The following is an 18,299-nucleotide window of genomic DNA, read 5'->3' on the forward strand; positions in this document are numbered from 1 at the left end:
GAGTGCAGCTGATGCCGTAAATTGAAAGTCTACAAGTCTACATTTTAGGAGTAGAAACTTACCTACGGAAATAGTCACAAGGTTTTCGAAACTGGAGAGAAGTGAAGGGTTGATATTTCAATATGCCATATTGAATTTTTAAAATGTCTGGATCGATGATTAACTGGCTCCCATTGAAAGTATATTTGGGCGTACTCGAGAAGAGAAGAGAACCCCACCACGCCGAGCACCCCGCAAGCGAACCGCTCCGGAATATCAACAGACCCCCACGCCAAAGGAGACCCTATCATGAACCAAATTCCGAAGACTTTGAAAGTTAGTCGAAGTAAAGAGTTGAAGTAATTACATTTCTCATGGAAGTTTCAGGACATATGGTTTTGGTGGTCTATCGAAGACAGGAGCGTTATGGCCAGTGGGGGCGAAGTTGTTGGTTGCCTTGGTCCGTTGTTGAGTGAGAACTGTTGCCGAAGAATATCTAGAGCAGCGTAGGACTGCAAGCCTCCAGCTGTTGTCAGTAAATAGGGATAGCAAAGGTATAGATGACGCCACAACTTCGGAGGTCCCTCCCGTGAGCCAAGTGATGAGTGTTGCCTTCGTATACCTGCGTAGGTACTTTCCCGCTGACTCCTCTGGTGGGGGGTGTGGTCTTAACTGAGCAATCAACACAACCCTTCATACATGCATCACGATGCATCCGGTGCAACACAATACCATCAAATATTGACAAAGATGAAGAAGGCAGCGCAAAACGCGGTCGCGTGAGTACATTCCCAAGCAAGCTGGGGGATGATTTTCGCGGAAACAGCCAAACCCCCACAGTGTCAGCGTACATCTGACTCGAAGCTTCACACGTGGATGCCTGATTGGATGAAATGACTTCCTCCAAACAGTTGCGTGAGACACCTTGAGGGCTGAAGGTGATGTTCATGAGTACATCAAGAGGGCGATGACCGACGACATCTTGATTTTGGAATACTTATATTGTTGTGAGCCTCCAAAACGCTGGTTTCTTGAAGAGAAAGCTTTGACTTCGGACTCCCCGTTCTCAAAAGTTAATCCCAGTAAGAAGAAGCCACGAACGTCACCGCACCGCACTCTCAAGGTCCTCAAAAGCGCATATCAACAGAGCCAGAGGCCGAAGCCTCTAGACGCTCAGTCAAGAATGGTCAATAGCACCTAAGTATTTTATTCTATCTTTTCCCCAAGATTGTTTCGCTATGCGTTCAACCGCAATACTATTAGCAGCCTATCTGCTTAAATTTTCCCATGGCACACCCATCGGCGATGCCCAACCCGTCCTGCAGGTGCCATTGGATGAGCATCCACAGGCACAGAAACAGGAACAGGTACAAGCCTCACGACGATTGCATGGAAGGTTCCTGCATGTCACAGGTGGGCGGCTGAATTGGATCTTATCTTTGTACCTGGCTGACCAGCTTGCAGACCTGCACCCCGACCCTCACTACAAAATCCATTCGTCGACGGAGGAGGACGATGCGTGTCACAGAGGCAGGGGCCTGGCGGGCACATATGGTGCAGAAACCTCAGATTGCGATACGCCATACGCCCTGATAAACGCGACATTCAAATGGATCGACGAAAACCTCAAAGATAGCATCGATTTCGTTATATGGACCGGCGACTCTGCACGGCACGACAGCGACGAAAAGATTCCTCGAAACGCGAACGAAGTTCTCGATACGAACAGATGGGTTGCAGAAAAGTTCTTGGAAGTCTTCAGTACCGACGGCAATCCCAAGAAGGATCTCGCCATTCCGATCGTCTCTACATTTGGAAACAATGATATCCTTCCTCATAACATCCTGCTTTCGGGGCCGAATAAGTGGCTGAAGGCATATACCGATATCTGGAGCAAGTTCATCCCGGAGGAGCAGAGGCATGGCTTTGAGAGAGGAGGATGGTACTTCGTTGAGGTTATCCCGAGGAAATTGGCTGTGTTCAGTCTCAACACGCTCTACTTCTTCGACCACAATGCTGCTGTTGATGGTTGCGCCCTCCGATCCGAGCCGGGTTACGAACACTTCGAATGGCTTCGAATCCAGCTTCAGTTCATACGAGATCGTGGTATGAAGGCAATTCTGATCGGCCATGTCCCGCCCGCGAGGACGGACAGTAAGCAGCTCTGGGACGAGACGTGCTGGCAGAAATACACACTTTGGCTGGACCAATACCGGGATGTCATTGTCGGAGGGCTCTACGGGCATATGAACATTGACCATTTCATGTTGCAGGACAAGAAGCATATCGATTTGGTTGTGGCTGGTGGAGATGCATCTGACAGCGCGTCCATTCGTACATTGATGGACGAGGAGCTTTCAATCGAGTCTGCAAATGACTATCTCGAAGAACTTCGCGCAGATTGGTCAGGGTTACCAAATCCAAATGTTATATTCAGTGATGATGAAACCATTGACGATCTCAAGAAGAAGCATAAGGATAAGAAAGGTAAGAAAGACAAGCCAAGCAAGAAAGACCGGGCTCTGAAGAAGATTGGAGGGCCGTGGGGAGAACGTTTCCAGGTCACTCATGTCAGCCCGAGCATTGTTCCCAATTTCTTTCCGACGCTGCGGGTCATGGAGTACAACATTAGTGGACTAGACCTCTCAGCGACTTGGGCCAGCGCTCAAGCCTCGGATCAGCAACAAGAGATGGACTGGCTTGAGGAGGTGATCGATCCAAAAATTGAGGATGCAGAGGACGAATTTGTAGACGATGAGGATGGCAATGACGAAGAATCTATCGCCAAAAAGAAGAAGAAGCACAAGAAGCCGAAGAAGCCAAAGAATCCGGATCTCATCGTTCCATCTCCGCCTGCGAAGAGCTCGCCACCTGGACCCGCTTACTCTCCTCAATCTTTGACACTACTGGGTTACACTCAGTACTTTGCCAATCTGACCTATATCAATCATGATACCCACATCGGCGATGAGGGAGCAGATGCTGACAAATGGCACGAGGGAAAGCACAAGGGGAAGCATCCAAAAGACAAGATTCCGCATCCTAAGCCTTTCCGATTTCAAGTCGAATACGACACTTTCACCGATCCAATATACAAATTGACAGACTTGACAGTGCGAAGCTATATCAAGCTTGCTCATAGGATAGGCCAGTACAAGCCCCGGAAAGGCGACAGCATCGATGAATCCTTTGACGAGCAGGAATTAGACGAGAGCGATGAGGACGATGAGATCCTCGATGATGAGGCTGATGACAACTATGATGATGACAATAATGACGACGAGGATCATGAGATGGAAGCGGAGGGAAAGAAGCACAAGAAACATAAGAAGAAAAAGCATCACCGTCAACACGAGAAGAATAAAGTCTGGCTACGGTTCGTTAGACGTGCGTTCGTTGGAACCTTGGAAGAAGAAGACCTAAAGTCATTCGATGGGGACTCAGAGTTCAATCTTGGCGACGAGATTCCAGATTTCATCCACGATGGAGAGTTGTGATTATAGGCGGCATTCTTCGGAGTTCGGGTTGGATGTACCGAATGCATTATCGGCGTATGGGAAAGCATGGGCGTGGCGTAGTATGACATGGTATGATACCTTTTGTTCTTATTGTATGGAGTAGGAACCTCCCTTGTGAGCATTAGAAGTATTAAATGCAAGCCTGGCAGACTCTGCATTGCGAATACTTTCTCTTGACTTCCATCGTTCATTTTCTCGTCTATAACTTGTAAAGACGCTATGGGCAGGTGCGTTGAGGCCTGAGTTATAAAGCCTATGCAATGTAATGCATATTCCCGTGGCTTTGCATGGAATGATCCGAGCATTTGAGCTCCCAAGAGCTCTCGAGAGATCTGGTTCTCTCTTAAACTGCACAGAACAGACATGCGAAGAACTTGAAATATCCTCTAGAAGAGCGTTGCACAATGAAATAGCCCTCTCAACGGGTAGTTCTGATTCTGCCACCTTTTGGTACTACGGCAAAGGCTTGAGAGATCACCACTTCAGAGGCTGTTTGTCTTTGGTTGTTGTATATGCTCGCTTTATGCTTAATCCAATTTCTCCTCCTGTCATATACGTTATCTTCAGCAATTGTAAACATCTTTCGAAACTCTTAGGTGAATGCCTAAGGTGGACCAAAAAGTCACTTTCTTGTTTGTTTTGGTTGAGGCGTTTCGGTTAATTCGAAGCGACCCTTTTGCCGAATAAGTCTTGAGCAACAAAGCTGGAGACGGAGCATCAACCGAAGTGTGCAGTTTTTGAACATAGTCACGAGTTTTCGTTGGTCTAAATGATCTTTAGATGCTTGTCGCAAGGTATTTAGGCTTGTCTTGAGGCGCAAAGTTCCTTGAGATCAAGGTCGACATTGAAACAAGGGTTTCTGGATCAAATATCTTTCACTTATTAATCTCCTTTGTAAACATATAATTCCAATACTAGATTATCACTATTTAGAGCTTAGATAGGTTACTCTTGTTGCTTTTTGTTTCCTCTAAGCCCGATATTCGTTAGATTTCTCAGGTTCCTCAACTAGCGTTGACGGCTCGGGTTTGTGTTGTTTGGATCTTCAAGCAACGAATTAGAAACATCTGGCTCAGGATCATTCCAAGCTTTCAAAGAGCATTCAGCTCAACTTCAAAGTTGTCGCCCATGGTATTGAAAGGAGTCGGAAAATATGCTTGTTGCTGAGGGACTTTTCTTGGACATCTAAACTTGCTGGAGTCATTCGAAGAATATCCTTTCAAGCACTGAAATGATTTGAGAACTTTCAGCCTATGAAGATGTTGGATGTCTTTAATCCAACTGGCAGTGTTTAAATACACTGATGGGACAAATGTAGATGGTCACTTGGCCCTCACTCGGCTATTCGGGTGCTGGGACACTTCGAAGACCATACATTCAGTCTGAATTTGATTACTGGACAACATCTACATTGCTGTATGTATCTTTATGTCAAAACAAACAATTGTTAGGCCTGGCTGTATCGTTGTCTGGGGTTGTGAGGCTCTCATCTCTCAAGTCCTCGGTAGCACTTCCGCCCCAACGCTGAACCGCCCCTCCATCACCACTGTCAACGCCGCCCTCCTTTATATCATTGAGCAACCATACCTACTCTCCTTTACGTCGCACAACAAGGGTCTTTACTCCTGTGGTCACGTTAATCTCAATTGCATCTAGCATACCTTAATACTTCCAGACGCGTTTACGTGTCTGGAGTTTGAGAGTCACTCCCCTCCTATTTTGAAGCCTACTCTGCACTCTTCACTCTTCCTCCTCTCTTCAAGTCCCGAACAAAATCTCCTCCGCCTCTTCTCTGTCCGCTTTCGGCGCACTTGTCCCATCGTAACCTCACGACTGGTCTCCAAGTCCTCAGCAGGACCCGCCTGGTACTTCCTCCTCATCGTCACGGTGCAATCTCCAATACTACCTCCTCTTCCGTGATTGGAAACTCCAGGTAAGGTTCCTTCGTATTCACTCGCGATCAGGCCTCAACCTTACCCTCGCCTATGGCGCACTCACCTTTCTGTAAATCTCCAAACATACTCTCCTCCTTCTCCTCCCAACTTCAACTCAACACACCGTCACATCCCCTCCTCCCATACACCACAATAACAGATATCTTTAAGTACTCCTTATTCTTCCTAACACTCTCTGTTCATCCTAAGTCCTCATTTTAATCTCCTCTGGCAAAGGAAGAACGATGTCGTCCAACACCGAAGATCTTTGTAGCCATTGCAAGAAGCTACACTCCCTCGCAAGCTGTCCAGTACTCGAAGAGCAACAGCATCAAGCATATAGCCAAGCAGAAGCCGGTACCTCTGTAGCGATTGCTCAAATTGAAGTCAGAGAAGGATCCGCCGACATCTCAACAGCAAGCTCAGGACCAGCTCATCCTAGTAAGTCACGTCGTCCTCGATCTCTTGCTCCGGCACAAACTGGCTTGAAAGTAGTGGAAGGTTTGACCTACAACGGCGGAGCATATCTTTGTGCTGATACCAACAATGCCATATCTGACAACAACAACGACAGCCAACGAAATGGCAGCGGCTCCTTAGCACCTCCAAACCCTTATGCCAATACATACCCTACCACAGAAGTCTCAAGTAGCTTTTCGTCCGCTGTTGGCAACAGATTCAGCTGGGCCGACCGTCGTTCGACTTCTGCTGGAACCGTGTCGAGTAGAGAGCCTATAAACAGCAACACACAGCTGGGCAATAACGACAACAACAGTGATTTCAATAATCAGCATGTTCTCCAGCTGGATAGAAGCCCTCATAGCCCGGTTAAGCTGGAGCTTCAACAGAGAGTTTCCTCATTGCCTCCAGTTCTCGCTCCGGCAGGTAACCATAACAACATTGCCATTAATCTCCAGCATCCCTCACAATCCAATGGAAGTGCCAACAACAGCAATCAAGAGGAATTCAACACGAAACCTACTTATTCTTCTCCAGCTCCTGCTTCCAGAATAACTGGCAATTCTAGTAGAAACGAATATGGTCGTCTTGCGGATGGCGATGCTGCTTCACAATACGGAGGCTCGTCTACATCTGAATACCAAGAGTACCCATCACCAGTAATATCAAGAGCATCTGGTATGCTTCCTACACCTATTAAAAATTTCGTTGCCTCCAGCAATCATGGCCAGTACTTCAGACCTGCGAATGTCGTCAATGATCAACGCAGTCTGCCTGGACCCTATCGCTCCACCGGCTACGCCAATGATCCTGCAAAAGACTCTTCGGCTAGTAGCTATGGACAACCATTAAATGGTAATGCTGCCTACCCCCACAGAGCCTTCGCTCAAGACGGAATCGGATTTCGCAATTTTACCAATGCAAAAAATGGTACACCTGACGTTCATAACCTAGGATCGAATCCGAATTTGTCTAGCCCGGCTGGCCAACGAGGAAACTATTTTGATCAAAATGGAAACTTGGCTATTAATGATGATATCTTCCATGCCAGCTACCGACAAAACTACCCTCAGGCGCCAGCTTCACCAATCCAGCAATCGTTCAATTTGAGACCAATGCCAAATGTGCCACACATGCAGGACTATGTGCACACCCCAACTTTTGCAGTCGAGTGCCTGAAGAATTACGCGAATGATCTTCAATCTTGGGCTTTCGAACTCACCCTCCACACTACTCGCCTCGAAAAGGTTCTGGATCTCCCGGGTCAGCTTGTTTGGAGCCGAGACTCATCCTTCGGAGCCAAGTTGATCCTTCAGCGTACTCCAGCCAACCTCGAACAGTTCAACGCCGCTATTGCTGCTGGGAATTCATCCACTAAAGCCTTGATCCAACTTCGAAAGGCCAGCGCTTCGATGAACGTCTCGCCACTTAACTTTCTGGGTACCAGTCAACAACCTGTCGGCTCAATTCTGGGAACTGAGAACAACACCCCAGAAGGTACGCCAGTGAGAGGAACCGGTCGTGGTCGTGGACGTGGCGGCGCTGCTCGAGGAGTAAGTGTTTACCTAAAGTAGGCATTGTGGACAAAAATAACATTCTTTTATGTAGGGTCGTGCTACATCAGCTACAAAGAGAGCCCCGGTCAAGCGGAAGTCTACCACGCAAGACACCGAGGACGGGGACGATATGATGGGTGGCGGCAATACAGGATCTTCTGCAGTCATGTCAACAACTGCTACGAAGACTCCTGCCAGAAAGCGAGGTCCGTCTAAGAAGGTCAAGAACGAACCAGCTTTCGACCCTGTTGATATCCCAGGTGATGGATCAGCATATACCAATTTCCCAGTTCTTGCTGCCAACCCGCATAGAATGGCTGACGACCCAGATCTCGACGCGGAGGGAGAGACCGACGAGGAATGGTTCGCCCTTCTGCGTCGCAATTCTTTCTTTCCAAACTAAGGGTGGATTCATATGGTAGGATCACATTTCAATGTTTTGAGTTGCCATCTCGTGTTGCTGTGGGATTATGAATGCGTTGTTTTCTTTTGCTCTTTGTTTACATATGATGCGAGAGTTTTCTGAAGAACGATTAATGATTCGTGGCATAAATGGTTGACGAAAGGTGGCAATGATGACTCTAGCGAGGATTTCAGACACGGAAGTGCGATGAGTCATATGGAGGTTTGCTGTAGATGGCTCTGAGTTGCGTGCAAACAGGCAGACAGACATACAGATAGGTAGATGCACATTTGTGAATAGAAAGGCCTGACTTTATATACTCCTCTTGCTTTTCATCCGCATGAAGTTTGCAAAATCCATAAGTTTCTGAAGTATGAAAGAATTTCTGAAAGACATACCGTTTGGGCTATCTGTACTAGGTATTTCGCTATGTTATTTCTCACAAACGAAGGAGGAACCAACAGACACAACTATTCTCAAAATAAGCAGTTACCCCTGATTAGCGAGAAAATAAAATCAAAGATTGTTACAAGTCAGCTTAAATAATTTAGGAAAAGTGAATAAGACTTAGATATGTCTTAGTTTACAATCTATCTAGGTTTGGCAGACTGGACTGAATACGATAGTTGAGAAGCTAGGATAGTGTTATTTATGCTAAGATTATGGCAGTGGCATCTTCAAGAGGATTTAGATTGTCCATTGATAGGTACCAGTGAGTACTAGATGCAAGCTAACTTTGAATATAAGATTGCCGGCATTTATAAGAAGATTGGGTATCATGTTTAGACCATGTAAATCTTGAGATTCAAGTTAGATAAGCTGCTTGAGTGTGGAGCTATTGGATTCTACGCAAGTTACGTGCAGATTGAATATTGTGAAGGTGATCTTGACTGCGTTTTGCCAGCTCAATAGATATAAGAAAGTGTTCAAATATAAGTAGATTGAATTTCATATGTGCAAATCAAATCTTCAAACACTGTGGTATTCCAACCTGCTTCATGTCCATCCAACCAACGCCATACCACCTAATGCAAATACCGCATTCGCAAGCACAAGCTAACGCCCCATTCCAGTAGCTACGACTTCTCTTCATCCCTCTTCCTCAATTTCTTCGTCACATATTTTACTCCCGAATGCGAGACCTTCTTGACCCACGCATCCAGTGTCTCAGTAACATACATCAGCAGCCTGCTGAAGAAGAACAAAAACAGGAAGGAGATGCTCATCAGAACAGCAAACGAGTACCAGTAATCCTGCGTCGTGTAGACGCCTTCTAGGTCTTTTATTTGGACGGAGAAGTAGCTGGTCATTAAGCTGACTGGGAGGAAGAGGACGGAGAGTTTGGCTAGCAAGGTTGCGGATCGAGTCAGCCGGGCGGTGGCTTCGGTGTCTTTTTGGGCATTGATGTTGAAGTACTTGGTGGCTGTTAGTGATGCTTGGTTATGAAAGACGGAGGAAGGATGTACCGTGGAAACCAGGGCATCTTTCTCGGCGAGGAATTCTTTTGTTTCGCTCAAGATGAGTAATTCCAGTCTGTCGCTGAGCCTCTCAAAGCGTTGGGTAGCAGATAGAGCTAGCGAAACACCGCGACTTCCGGGGGCGGTGCTGAAGCCTGTTGGAGTTCGAGACGGAAGAATCTCGTGGGCCATTGTGGTTTTGGGCTCGAGAATTCGTTTGATTAGGTTCTTGTACCCTTCATACAAGTGCTGGTTTTGTCTGATCCGGCGTCCAAGAATATGGAGTCGTGGAATGATTTGGAGGTTTGGTGAGGAGTTAGCCTTTCGATTCTGATACAGTCAGTGGTTTGGATGCAAATGGTGGCTCTTGGAAGTACATACGACCTCGCCGAGAATTGCATCTTGCTGCTAGGCGTCAGTGAAACTCTCTTTGGCTAGATTTGGACGTACATACCAGCTCGTCTAATCGTCTATGATACGTAGCAACCGTCAAATAAACTGCTCGCCAGTCGTCAAACAAATAGTAGAATAGAAGACTTGCTCCTTCACGTCCTGGGTTGCCTTGTGCAGGATCCAGCTTCAAAGCTTGCCGAACTGTTTGCAGTGAGATGGGATCTGCAGTACCAAGCTTTGAGAGCTGGCTTAAAACACTTAACGTATTCGCACGAATGGCTGACAGGTCATCCTTGTCTTCGATTTCTCCTGGATGCTCGTGAAGTGATATGACGGTATCTACAAGCGGTTAGATGTGCCCAGAAAATGTACATAGAGTTTCATACGGTCATCACATATAACAAGCCAGGAATATAAACGCTTCTGTCTTCCCTCGGAAACCTTTTCTGCGTCATTATCGTTGGAGAGAGGCTTCAACTCGTGGATCCAGTTTGCTCCGACGCATAGAACTGTATCTCATTAAAATTGACTCCTAATAGATGGCATACACGATTCTCACATTGTGCCCCGACATCATGGGACTGATAGTTTACCATCTGTCTCGCAAGAGCATAGTGACTAATATCATGGAGCGCAGACTTTCGTGGAGATCTAGGCAGATCAAGGCTCATTCCCGTAGTTGCAATCTCAATATCATCCTTCCTGTATAGCTTGGCCTTGAACTTGCCAACGGGTTTGTCTTGCTGGTGTTTCGATTCTGGAGGATCTGAGCCGACAATTGCGAGGAGCCTCGGAGAGAACTTGTAGTAAGCCCCGAGCAGTTTCAGAATGTCACTTTGTCGGTGAGGCGCCCAAATGTTACTGTAACCGGACATTAGTATTTTGGCTGTTATGAACATAAGAAATACGTACATCCACCTCACAGGCCGTTCTGCAGGTCTCGAGCTGTTCAATAGAGCCTCAATACCATCTGCCTGGAAATCAAAAGCAATTTCAGCACTCGCCTCTCCAAACTGCACCACGAAGTTGCGCGTCGAATCGAGGACTGCCCGATGCAAGCTGTCTCTGAAGGTAGCCTCCTCATCGAAGTCTGCGAAATGACCGTTTTTCTCCATGCCGATGGTTGTAGATGGCTATGCGATCGCAGGAGCTGCGCGAGAAGAGTGAAGGAAGAAGCAGCATAATGTTTGGAGGAGTTGTCGCAGTATTCACTCCTGTCCTTCTGGAGGCGCCTAGGTATGCAGCAAGGCTGCGCGGCTGAGGCCTGTGAGACATCGGGGGTGGAGCTGTGACCACTGAGAGCTCGGCAAATTCTAGACTATTTACAGTTTTACAGGGAGGAGCTCGGTCACTGATCCGGGTCTCTCAGACCCGCGACTCTTTGAGTCACAAGCGCTTCAGCAGATGGCCCCAGATACAACCACAGTCCCACTCCATTCTGTCCCTCACTGTTCTTCTCTTATCGTCCCATGATCTTGTGTTTCTTCATCACTGGTATTGTCTCGCTGTGCTACTTCATGTGAACAGGTGCGACCCCACGAGAGTCTTGTGTCACCCTTCAGTCAACATGGCCTTCAAGATCATCCAGATACCCCATGATGATGCCAGTATTCGGAAGCATGTGAACGAGTACAAGGCGTTCAGGTTACATTCGTTAAAGACGGCTCCACAATGTTTTGGTTCAACGTATGCAAGAGAAATCGCGTTCACCGACGATGTTTGGTATGATAGGCTGGGAAATCCAAAGGCAACTACGTTCATTGCCATACAGTCTGATCGTATAGTTTGTACATTGACTACCATCGGCCCTCTTCCATGTACTGCAGAGGAGTATGTTTCTGTCACTTCTGTTTTGAACGTCCTACACAAGTATTGGGAGGTCTCATGATGAGAAGTTCTCTTCGACCTTGCTTCATTCGGTTTTCCTCTTTGTGTAAAACACACAGGCTCTGATATATTGGCTAGATCATCTCCTTCCGCAAATCCCTGGGAAACAACCAGAAGTGATGAAGAGGGACCACTTTCTGAATATCACTTGCGTATCAATGGCATGTTCACTCTTCCCGAGGCTCGGGGACAAGGCATTGCTAAAGCACTGCTTGAGAAGTCTCTCGAATACGGGTCGGAGGAAGCAGCGAAGTCGGGGATGACTTTTGTTGCAAGTATGGTCGTCGATGATGATAATCCGCCAGCCAAAGCGTTGTATGCGAAGTGTGGATTTGTGGCAATCGCTCAGGAGCCCATGTTCATCGGAAGTCCGCGAATAGCGGTTCTTATGAAGTACACACCGAAGTGCACAGGGAGATAGGAGAGAGAAGTTTATTGTTTTTGTTCGAATTGTATTCTTAATTTAAAAGCTTGCATGCCCTGTCTTTTGTATTCTCATGGACACTACATACTGATCAGTATTTCAAATGGCCTCCGTGACAAGATTTCTTGGACATCTTCAGCACCTTTTTTCCATATTATCCGCAAGGCTTGATCTCGGCGGGAACAATTCTGCCAGAACTTATCATACATCGACCAGAGAAAAAGACGATGAAGAAGACTCGATGGCAGGGCTCTTCCAATCACCAACCACTTGGGAAGAGGCAGAACTCCCGTCTTGGCCAACACAATTATGTGGCGGTGCACTTTTAGCTTCAGCCACATCTCCCCCGTGGTCCAATGCGGTCACACCGATGTTGCAGGGTCTTGCAGATCATCGCCCGGGCTGCCACAATATGCATGGAAAACAAGGAAACAGATACCGCCCTCTCGACTCTCATGGGACGACCTCGAAATTCGCCACGACATGGGCTGAGAGGCTATTGCAGATAAGCTCGAAGTTGTCGTATTAATTGAGATCTTGTCCGTCTCACTTCCTCATCATCAGTTACAGTACCCTTCGGACGAACCCCTCATACTATGATCCAACGATAATAAGGAGCGTTGAATTTGGGATACTTGTCATTGGAGCACCTACTGTCGGAAATTATCTGGAACTCTACGTTACGAATCGGACTACCCCGCAAGCGAACTCGAAATGCTGTCATTCAGCTTCATTGCAGCCTTCCTCGCTGTCCATATTTTGCCGATTCCTTTCGCCCGAGGTCAATTCGTAGCTGACCTTCCTCAATGTATACAGGATTGTATAGACCAGTCTCCCGATACCAATTGCGATATTACCAACATTGGATGCATTTGTCGAGCTTCAGCAGGGAACTTCCTACCAGATGTTGTTACCTGTATGCATGGCAATTGTGACAACAATCTCGACACGAATCTTCTTCTCACACCTTTGCAATTCGCATGTATGATTGCTGGCTCTCCAATTCCGGCGTCTGCTATTAGAAATGCTGAGAATGCTGCCAGCAGCTTGGCTACGCAGGTCACCACAACTGTAACGATGGGTGGCAGCTCAGCGGATGGGGGAGCCGGGGTTACCACAACGGTCTTTGCACCAGTAGTCTCTGTCTCAACAGTGACGGTCACTACGACTCAGTCTGGGAGGACTTGGTACCAAATTTATCCCATCACGGTGGGAAGTACGACCACTGTTACTGGACCAACGTCAACTCTCACTTCCATATCTTCTGCCAGTCAAGCGAACGGAGGTTTCACTGGAGTTATCCCTGTGGTCATCGTTTCCACAGATAGCCAGGGCTCGACTTACACAAGTACGACAACCCAGCCTGGTGCAATCAGCACTTACACGACTACCGACTCGAGGGGAAGCACAACGACGCAAGAATCTACCTTCACGGAAACTGCCAGTGCTTCACAGACATCTTCGGCTTCGGATGAAGGCTCAAACTCCTCGTCCTCATCGGAAACAACAGTGTCTGCTGAAAGCACCACAACCACGAGTGTAGCTGCTGCAATGACAAGCTCAAGTGCAACGACTCTGAGCACAACTCGGAATGCCCCAAATCCAGATTCGACGAACAGCTCTCCTTTCAAGGATACGAATGCAGCGGGTGCATTGGCAGCTCGAAGCTGGCTTGGTTTGAGCGTTCTGTTGGTTGTGATGTGTATATGGATTTGAGAGGACATGAATGGCGAGCGATGAGTTTATATTAGCGTGTGTGAAAGAGATTCTACGTGTTAGCCCTGGATGCGTGTCTTCTAGTAGATTTATACCAGACTGAATGACTATAATGTTTAAACGACTGCAACAAGTGGTGTGATCATTTCATAAATCGAAACTTCTGGACTTGCGATGCGAAGCATTCTTGCAGGCATGAATCCATCAACTGGGTTGGAAGAAGCTCCAATCGTGACTGGAATAATAAACCCTTCACACTTCGTTCATTGAGAGATAGCACTTAAGACCAAACGGAAGTAAATTCTCCTTAACCAGGCACGCTGTACAAATGAAGTTGAAATGGGAGTTCAGACCTCGGATCACAATGTTTTGTGTGATTTAAGGCTGAGACAAGCCTTTTGAATCGCGAATTACAAAGGATAGTCCCAGCGATAGCCCCTGGAGCTAGAATCACATGTGGAAGGACTCGGCCCACGAAGGGGGAAATGGGGCACGAGACCTCTTTCGGCATAGCAAACAAAACAATTGCAGACTTCACTTCTCCTCATCGCACACCTTCCAGTCGTCCTGCAGCAATCCATCTGCCAGTGGCTGTTGTGTTTCCAGGGTCCTGCGGAGCAACGTTGACCACGAGATCATTTTCCTGAACAAGGGTTCGACCTGCAGCCTGCAGGCCCGCCGTGGCAATAATTTCTGCCATTCCTCGTCTCAAAGCCCACGCAACTCCATTCACCAAAGCCCCACTCACCCGCAACGACACTGAATTCAGACCTATCTAGAGTCTCCCACTGCTCTGCATCACTCTGCGACCACGGTCCCACCTGTTGAAAGCCCAATTCCAGAGTTGTGAATAACTTCCCAGGATTCGAAGGTTTATGACGTCGCCGAAGCCCTGAGAGTCAACACAGCTCAACTCTTATTAAAGGAGCAACATCTTTCAGAAGCACACAAGCCCTTCGGCCTGGGAAGAAGATTCTACTTGTAAGTCCTCAACCTCTCTATTCTGGGGTTTGCTAACAAGAGGCAGATAAATAGCCCACACCGACACTTCCGCAACGTCGAACGCAACGTGCCACCATGTCAACAGTTACGACCAATCCAGCTTCCACTTCTAGGAGTGGCACAAGCAAGGTCCGGTTCATACCTCTCACATATAATCCCGCCGAATCACAAACATCCGCTCTCCGCCTCATCCTCACCCTCCGGCCAGAATGGGAAGATAGCAAAGTTGAGTTCGTCAGATTCACAGATGGCATTACAAACACATTATTAAAGATTGTGAACAAGAAAGATGGCATGTCGGACGAGGAAATAGATGCCGAGGCAGTCTTGTTGAGAGCGTATGGACAGGGTACAGATCTGATCATCGACCGAGAGAGAGAAACACAAAACCATGAACTCCTCATGCAACACAACCTCGCACCAGAACTGCTAGCTCGATTCCACAATGGGATGCTCTACCGTTTCATTCGTGGATCGGTCACATCTCCAGCAGATTTGAGGAGGGAGGAGATCTGGCGAGCGGTTGCGAAGCGTTTGGCAGAATGGCATGCAGTTGTACCCTGTATTTCCACGCCGCGAAAGCCACTGTCGGAGGAAATAGATGGCAGTGAGAAGTTTGATATGGCAGCACCAACACCAAGCAAGAAGGATCCAGCCTTACAAGTAGCGATTGACAATGTTGCACCAGGAAAGCCTGCTCCCAACGTGTGGACTGTGATGCAGAAATGGATTTATGCTCTTCCAACGAGCACAGATGCCGAGAAGACCCGGCAAGCAAGTCTTCAGAAGGAGTTGACTCGTTTGGTTGCAGAATTCAGCAACCGACCGGGTCTGGGAGAGAATAGCGTGAGTGACCTTGTCTTTCGATGTGAGTATAGAAGCAATACTAACATCCAGCAGCAAGTGTTTGCTCACTGTGACCTGCTAAGTGGTAATGTGATCATACAACCACAGAGTGCAACGACAGCCCCAAACGCGCCAAACACAGTCAGCTTCATTGACTACGAATACGCTACCCCTTCACCAGCAGCTTTCGACATCGCGAACCACTTTGCTGAGTGGGGTGGATTCGACTGTGAGCACGACCTGCTTCCTACCAAGTCGCAGCGTAAAGACTTCATACGTGAATATATCCGCAGCTATTATGAGCACCTAGATGAAGATAAGTCCGAGGATGAACTGTACGCCGAGATTGCCCGTCTTAATGCGGAGGTGGACATCTTCCGAGGAATTCCAGGCTTCTACTGGGGAATCTGGGCACTGATCCAAGCTGTCATCTCTCAGATTGACTTTGACTATGCATCTTATGCTGAAATCAGACTAGGTGAGTACTGGGGCTGGCGGGAGGAGAGCGACGGCACTCGCCAATCATCTGGAAAGGAGATGACGGTTCGTGAGAAGCGATGGGCGGAGGAGTAGGGGACAAGATGACGAATGAAAGAATGTTGTATTTTTGGCGGAGTACAGTACATACCAGTTTGGTTTCGCATATCAGATGCGAGAAGTATGTTTTTTTCTTCTACGCTATAGACCTTTTCGGCTTCAACGCCTAGAAGCTCAGTTGGCAGAGATCCAATGGTATGCAAAAACGGCGTTTGGTGGTCCTTAGTCTTCAACGACAATTGCTAGCATGACGCTCATGATCATAGAGACAGTTTATAGGGAGTATCCCAGAAATGAAGATACATTTCCTATCCATGAACCCTCATCATCGGGCACTGGGGGTCGATCGACCTGGATGGAGGCTATGAGGCTTCAAGTGAAAGCTCCGGCAAACGCCTTGACCTAAGAGAGCTTCAACTATTGATTTTAGACAGCGGCAGTTGGAGATGTGATAGTAGACTGTAGCTCTAAGCGTTGGAGCCAGTATCAGAACTAAATCGAGGGGAAGTTCGTGGGACCCTTAGCCCATCGTGCTTCAAGTTCACCATGTGGGGATGCGGTAACGTTGACATGACTAGAAAAGCTCGTCATTCGTAGAGCTTGTCTCCAAGTCTACCTGCCTTGATACGGCAATGACACTTGAAGCGATGCTAGGAAGTAAGTATCCATTGCTCTAGAGCCTAATACAAGGTACCAATTCCCACCGAATGGCGCCGAGAATTGATATGTATATTTGGAATGCACGCTACAAACAGCTACCCTGCAGAGGTCTCCGCAGCAGTTTAGAAGGAAGATTGTGGAGAAGAAGAGGCCTTCGGGGCGTGGTTACTGTGCCATACCAAGCATCCTCGAGAAGTATCTACTGCTACCCAATTTCCAAGAAAGGATGCCACATTTAGCCGAATGCGATGACAAAAACGTTTCGAATACAACACGGAATGTCCAAGAAATTGAATGCATGATACCAAGCATACTGCTTAATTGCGTTGTCGTTCCTTTCTCGTGTTGCTTACATATCTGTTGTTCAGGCAGCCAAATCGGGTAGTCCATTGATCAACCGCTCTATGGGATCACGTCTCGCCTAAGCCACAGTCTCGAGGCTACACTGCCTTCTGGATCGAGAGGCACGACTTCTGCATGGCCACACATCGTTACTGAAGATCCCTTTGAACTGTCTTTGAATAGCATCATCACCGAAAAATGATCCATGATGCCATTGTTCGCCTCCCATTCCTCGTCTCTTCCTACGGACTCTCGGGCTCAGAGCTTGAATTCGGCCTGCCACCCAAGCAATAAACCGGAGTTCGGAGCGGACCAAGATGCGAGGGAGATTTCAATTGACCTAGCTCCTCTAATTCCTTAACCCCAGCCCATCAGAGCCAGGACTTCTTCTGGCATGGACCTGGAGTTAAGGAGTCCGGATGTCTGTTTGGAGCAAAGCTTGCACCGTTGGGGTGGGAGTTCTAGCGATGAAATAGGGCAAGATGGGCATTACCCGGCCGTCAGCGAATTAGGAAAGGCTTCCAAGCTGGTGTCGCTCTGCTATTGGTGCTAGTATACGGGGCCTGCTTTATCATGAACACACCAATTAGAGTTTGATATCTCGTTCGCTCATCCAAAGAAGTTTCATGGAACATGCTAACACACATGGATCGAGCCGTTACTTCGGCTCCAGCTTCTCTCTTTATCCACGGCTCTCACGGTACTCACGGTTCTCGCGGCGTCATTGCGGTATTATTAATAATATAGCTTGAGTACTGAGTACCGAGTACCAATTGTTTCACTCAAGATATGCCCTAGTAAGGCACGAGATCCAAAGAAAATTTAGCTGAGGTTGATCTCGAGACTTTAAAGGCACGATTCAGTTCCGAGTTTTGGTTAATCTGGAACCCATGAACTTTGGTCCCACTGACAAGAAAAGGCCCTGCAATCGCTCGTAAACTCACCTTGTCTTTTCCAATGATACCCTCTTAGCCTTGCAGAAAGCACGGGTACCACCCGTCTGGAGATCCCTAGGATCCATTATCAGATCCCCTGCGGCAGAAAATCCCAGCGCTTTGGATATTTCTTTGGGAGACACCTGTCGATCATAGCATGGCTCGTCTGGTCCACTGCTCTCTCGAGCAAATTAATCGTCTTTCTTCCTGTCGGGCACTCCTGCTTCTTGACACCTTCTGGAGATCCCACA

The 18,299-nt window shown here is 47.6% G+C and overlaps 6 protein-coding genes across 7 annotated transcripts; 5 read left to right on the forward strand and 1 right to left on the reverse strand.

The window, feature by feature from the left end:
• The first annotated feature begins 112 nt into the window (after positions 1 to 112).
• On the forward strand, positions 113 to 4,815 carry PPN1 (Endopolyphosphatase). Its single transcript, XM_058498161.1, has 2 exons — positions 113 to 1,392; positions 1,444 to 4,815. Exons 1-2 carry the CDS (start codon positions 1,218 to 1,220, stop codon positions 3,474 to 3,476), a joined length of 2,208 nt encoding a protein of 735 aa, XP_058351671.1. The 5' UTR covers positions 113 to 1,217; the 3' UTR covers positions 3,477 to 4,815.
• Positions 4,816 to 5,509: 694 nt separating this feature from the next.
• On the forward strand, positions 5,510 to 8,156 carry ONS95_004786 (uncharacterized protein). Of its 2 annotated transcripts, XM_058498163.1 has the most exons (4): positions 5,510 to 5,872; positions 5,924 to 6,745; positions 6,845 to 7,443; positions 7,499 to 8,156. In XM_058498163.1, the coding sequence occupies exons 1-4, from the start codon at positions 5,677 to 5,679 to the stop codon at positions 7,847 to 7,849; spliced, it is 1,968 nt and encodes a 655-aa protein (XP_058351673.1). In that variant the 5' UTR covers positions 5,510 to 5,676; the 3' UTR covers positions 7,850 to 8,156. The 2 variants fall into 2 exon arrangements, with proteins under 2 accessions (XP_058351673.1, XP_058351672.1); XM_058498162.1 differs by having other exon boundaries at positions 6,845 to 8,156.
• Positions 8,157 to 8,621: 465 nt separating this feature from the next.
• On the reverse strand, positions 8,622 to 11,004 carry ONS95_004787 (uncharacterized protein). The gene is made up of 7 exons (XM_058498164.1): positions 10,612 to 11,004; positions 10,259 to 10,560; positions 10,086 to 10,208; positions 9,761 to 10,038; positions 9,688 to 9,711; positions 9,316 to 9,636; positions 8,622 to 9,264 (listed from the first exon to the last, which is right to left on the reverse strand). The coding sequence occupies exons 1-7, from the start codon at positions 10,812 to 10,814 to the stop codon at positions 8,926 to 8,928; spliced, it is 1,590 nt and encodes a 529-aa protein (XP_058351674.1). The 5' UTR covers positions 10,815 to 11,004; the 3' UTR covers positions 8,622 to 8,925.
• A 262-nt stretch (positions 11,005 to 11,266) lies between these two features.
• Positions 11,267 to 12,007, forward strand: ONS95_004788 (uncharacterized protein; the record flags this gene model as incomplete). Its single annotated transcript, XM_058498165.1, has 2 exons — positions 11,267 to 11,529; positions 11,665 to 12,007. The coding sequence occupies 2 exons, from the start codon at positions 11,267 to 11,269 to the stop codon at positions 12,005 to 12,007; spliced, it is 606 nt and encodes a 201-aa protein (XP_058351675.1).
• Positions 12,008 to 12,724: 717 nt separating this feature from the next.
• On the forward strand, positions 12,725 to 13,726 carry ONS95_004789 (uncharacterized protein; the record flags this gene model as incomplete). The annotated part of the gene is made up of 1 exon (XM_058498166.1): positions 12,725 to 13,726. The coding sequence occupies one exon, from the start codon at positions 12,725 to 12,727 to the stop codon at positions 13,724 to 13,726; it is 1,002 nt and encodes a 333-aa protein (XP_058351676.1).
• Positions 13,727 to 14,803: 1,077 nt separating this feature from the next.
• ONS95_004790 (uncharacterized protein) lies at positions 14,804 to 16,147 on the forward strand (the record flags this gene model as incomplete). The annotated part of the gene is made up of 2 exons (XM_058498167.1): positions 14,804 to 15,574; positions 15,629 to 16,147. 2 exons carry the CDS (start codon positions 14,804 to 14,806, stop codon positions 16,145 to 16,147), a joined length of 1,290 nt encoding a protein of 429 aa, XP_058351677.1.
• Between the last annotated feature and the right edge of the window lie 2,152 nt (positions 16,148 to 18,299).

The sequence above is a fragment of the Cadophora gregata genome (assembly GCF_030347475.1).
Source record: "Cadophora gregata isolate MNR1 chromosome Unknown scaffold_15, whole genome shotgun sequence".
Lineage (NCBI taxonomy): Eukaryota > Fungi > Ascomycota > Leotiomycetes > Helotiales > Ploettnerulaceae > Cadophora > Cadophora gregata.

Excerpts from the sequence above, each read along its gene's own strand:
- ONS95_004786 (XM_058498163.1), top strand. The coding sequence starts at position 5,677 with ATGTCGTCCAACACCGAAGATCTTTGTAGCCATTGCAAGAAGCTACAC. Across the intron at positions 5,873-5,923 it reads CTCAGGACCAGCTCATCCTA|TAGTGGAAGGTTTGACCTAC; the intron begins GTAAGTCACGTC and ends CTGGCTTGAAAG. Across the intron at positions 6,746-6,844 it reads CTATGGACAACCATTAAATG|GATCGAATCCGAATTTGTCT; the intron begins GTAATGCTGCCT and ends TTCATAACCTAG.
- ONS95_004787 (XM_058498164.1), bottom strand. The coding sequence starts at position 10,814 with ATGGAGAAAAACGGTCATTTCGCAGACTTCGATGAGGAGGCTACCTTC. Across the intron at positions 10,561-10,611 it reads GAACGGCCTGTGAGGTGGAT|TAACATTTGGGCGCCTCACC; the intron begins GTACGTATTTCT and ends GTCCGGTTACAG. Across the intron at positions 9,637-9,687 it reads ATGCAATTCTCGGCGAGGTC|AATCGAAAGGCTAACTCCTC; the intron begins GTATGTACTTCC and ends TGACTGTATCAG.
- PPN1 (XM_058498161.1), top strand. The coding sequence starts at position 1,218 with ATGCGTTCAACCGCAATACTATTAGCAGCCTATCTGCTTAAATTTTCC. Across the intron at positions 1,393-1,443 it reads AAGGTTCCTGCATGTCACAG|ACCTGCACCCCGACCCTCAC; the intron begins GTGGGCGGCTGA and ends ACCAGCTTGCAG.